Source organism: Octopus bimaculoides, chromosome 9 (assembly GCF_001194135.2).
Source record: "Octopus bimaculoides isolate UCB-OBI-ISO-001 chromosome 9, ASM119413v2, whole genome shotgun sequence".
NCBI classification, from domain to species: Eukaryota; Metazoa; Mollusca; class Cephalopoda; order Octopoda; family Octopodidae; genus Octopus; species Octopus bimaculoides.
Window position 1 is genome coordinate 24031401 of NC_068989.1, and position 1139 is coordinate 24032539.

The 1139-nt window shown below is 37.1% G+C and overlaps 1 protein-coding gene across 2 annotated transcripts in view; it reads left to right on the plus strand.

Moving 5' to 3' along the window:
- Positions 1–1139, plus strand: part of LOC106882058 (uncharacterized) — a 60880-nt gene that overhangs the window by 21018 nt on the left and 38723 nt on the right. For both annotated transcript variants that reach the window (XR_001410943.1, XM_014932622.1), the window contains exon 5: positions 647–739. Coding sequence is in view for 1 of the 2 variants with exons in the window: in XM_014932622.1 (XP_014788108.1) it covers positions 647–739 (93 nt within the window). In the remaining variant the exon portion in view is untranslated. The remainder of the gene's footprint in view (positions 1–646; positions 740–1139) is intronic.

Genomic DNA, 1139 nt, shown 5'->3' on the forward strand with positions numbered 1-1139 from the left:
TGGTTCAGTCCCACTGCGTGGCACCTTGGGCAGGTGTCTTCTACTATAGCCTCGGGCCGACCAAAGCCTTGTGAGTGGATTTGGTAGACGGAAACTGAAAGAAGCCCGTCGTATATATGTATATATATAAATGTGTGTATGTGTGTGTTTGTGTGTTTGTGTTTGTCCCCCCAACATCGCTCGACAACCGACGCTGGTGTGTTTACGTCCCCGTAACTTAGCGGTTCGGCCATAGAGACCGATCGAATAAGTACTAGGCTTCCAAAGAATAAGTCCTGGGGTCGATTTGCTCGACTAAAGGTGATGCTCCAGCATGGCCGCAGTCAAATGACTGAAACAAATAAAAGAGTAAAAGAGATACGAATGTGTGTATGTATGCATGTATTTTTGTGTGCATGTGTGCATGCATCTATACATGCAGGCTGGTTCTTTCAGAGATCTGCAAAAATTTCAGCAAAAGCGGAAAACGTAGGCGAGAAAGCAGAAAACCGGTATTATAGAAATGTATCTCAGTTTGTGATCAGTCCTTTGGGAAACCGTCAACAATTACATTCATATTCCCAATGAATAAATCAATATTCACCGATTGGTTGTCTCCTGTTGTCGTACGTAAAAGTAATCATACAAAACATTAAATTAATTTCAGGGTTGGATTTTGGTACACGTTGTATTTCCGATGAGAATCATGGTGCCAATAAAGAATGGGAGGCAATTCACCATCCAGCTTGTCAAACGTATAGTAAGTTGTTTTTTTTTTGTGTTTTGTTGTTTTCTTTTTGCGATTTATGGTTTATTTGTGGGTGTGTGTAGGTGGGTGTTTTTGTGTGCATGCGCGCGTGTGTGTGAGAGTGTAAAGTATATCTTTACGCCCATACACATACATACATGCATATATGATTATATGTATATATTCCTATATATATGCATATATGTATGTCTATCTATCTGTATTTATGTATGTATGTATGCATGTATGTATGTATATATGTATCCGTCTGTCTGTCTATATACATACACATAATAACATATTTTTATATACAATTTAGCAAGCTTTATTGTTTTGTTCCTCTTTTATGCCTAAATATTGTATCAATAGTTTACAGCATATATATATACATATATATATATATATATATATA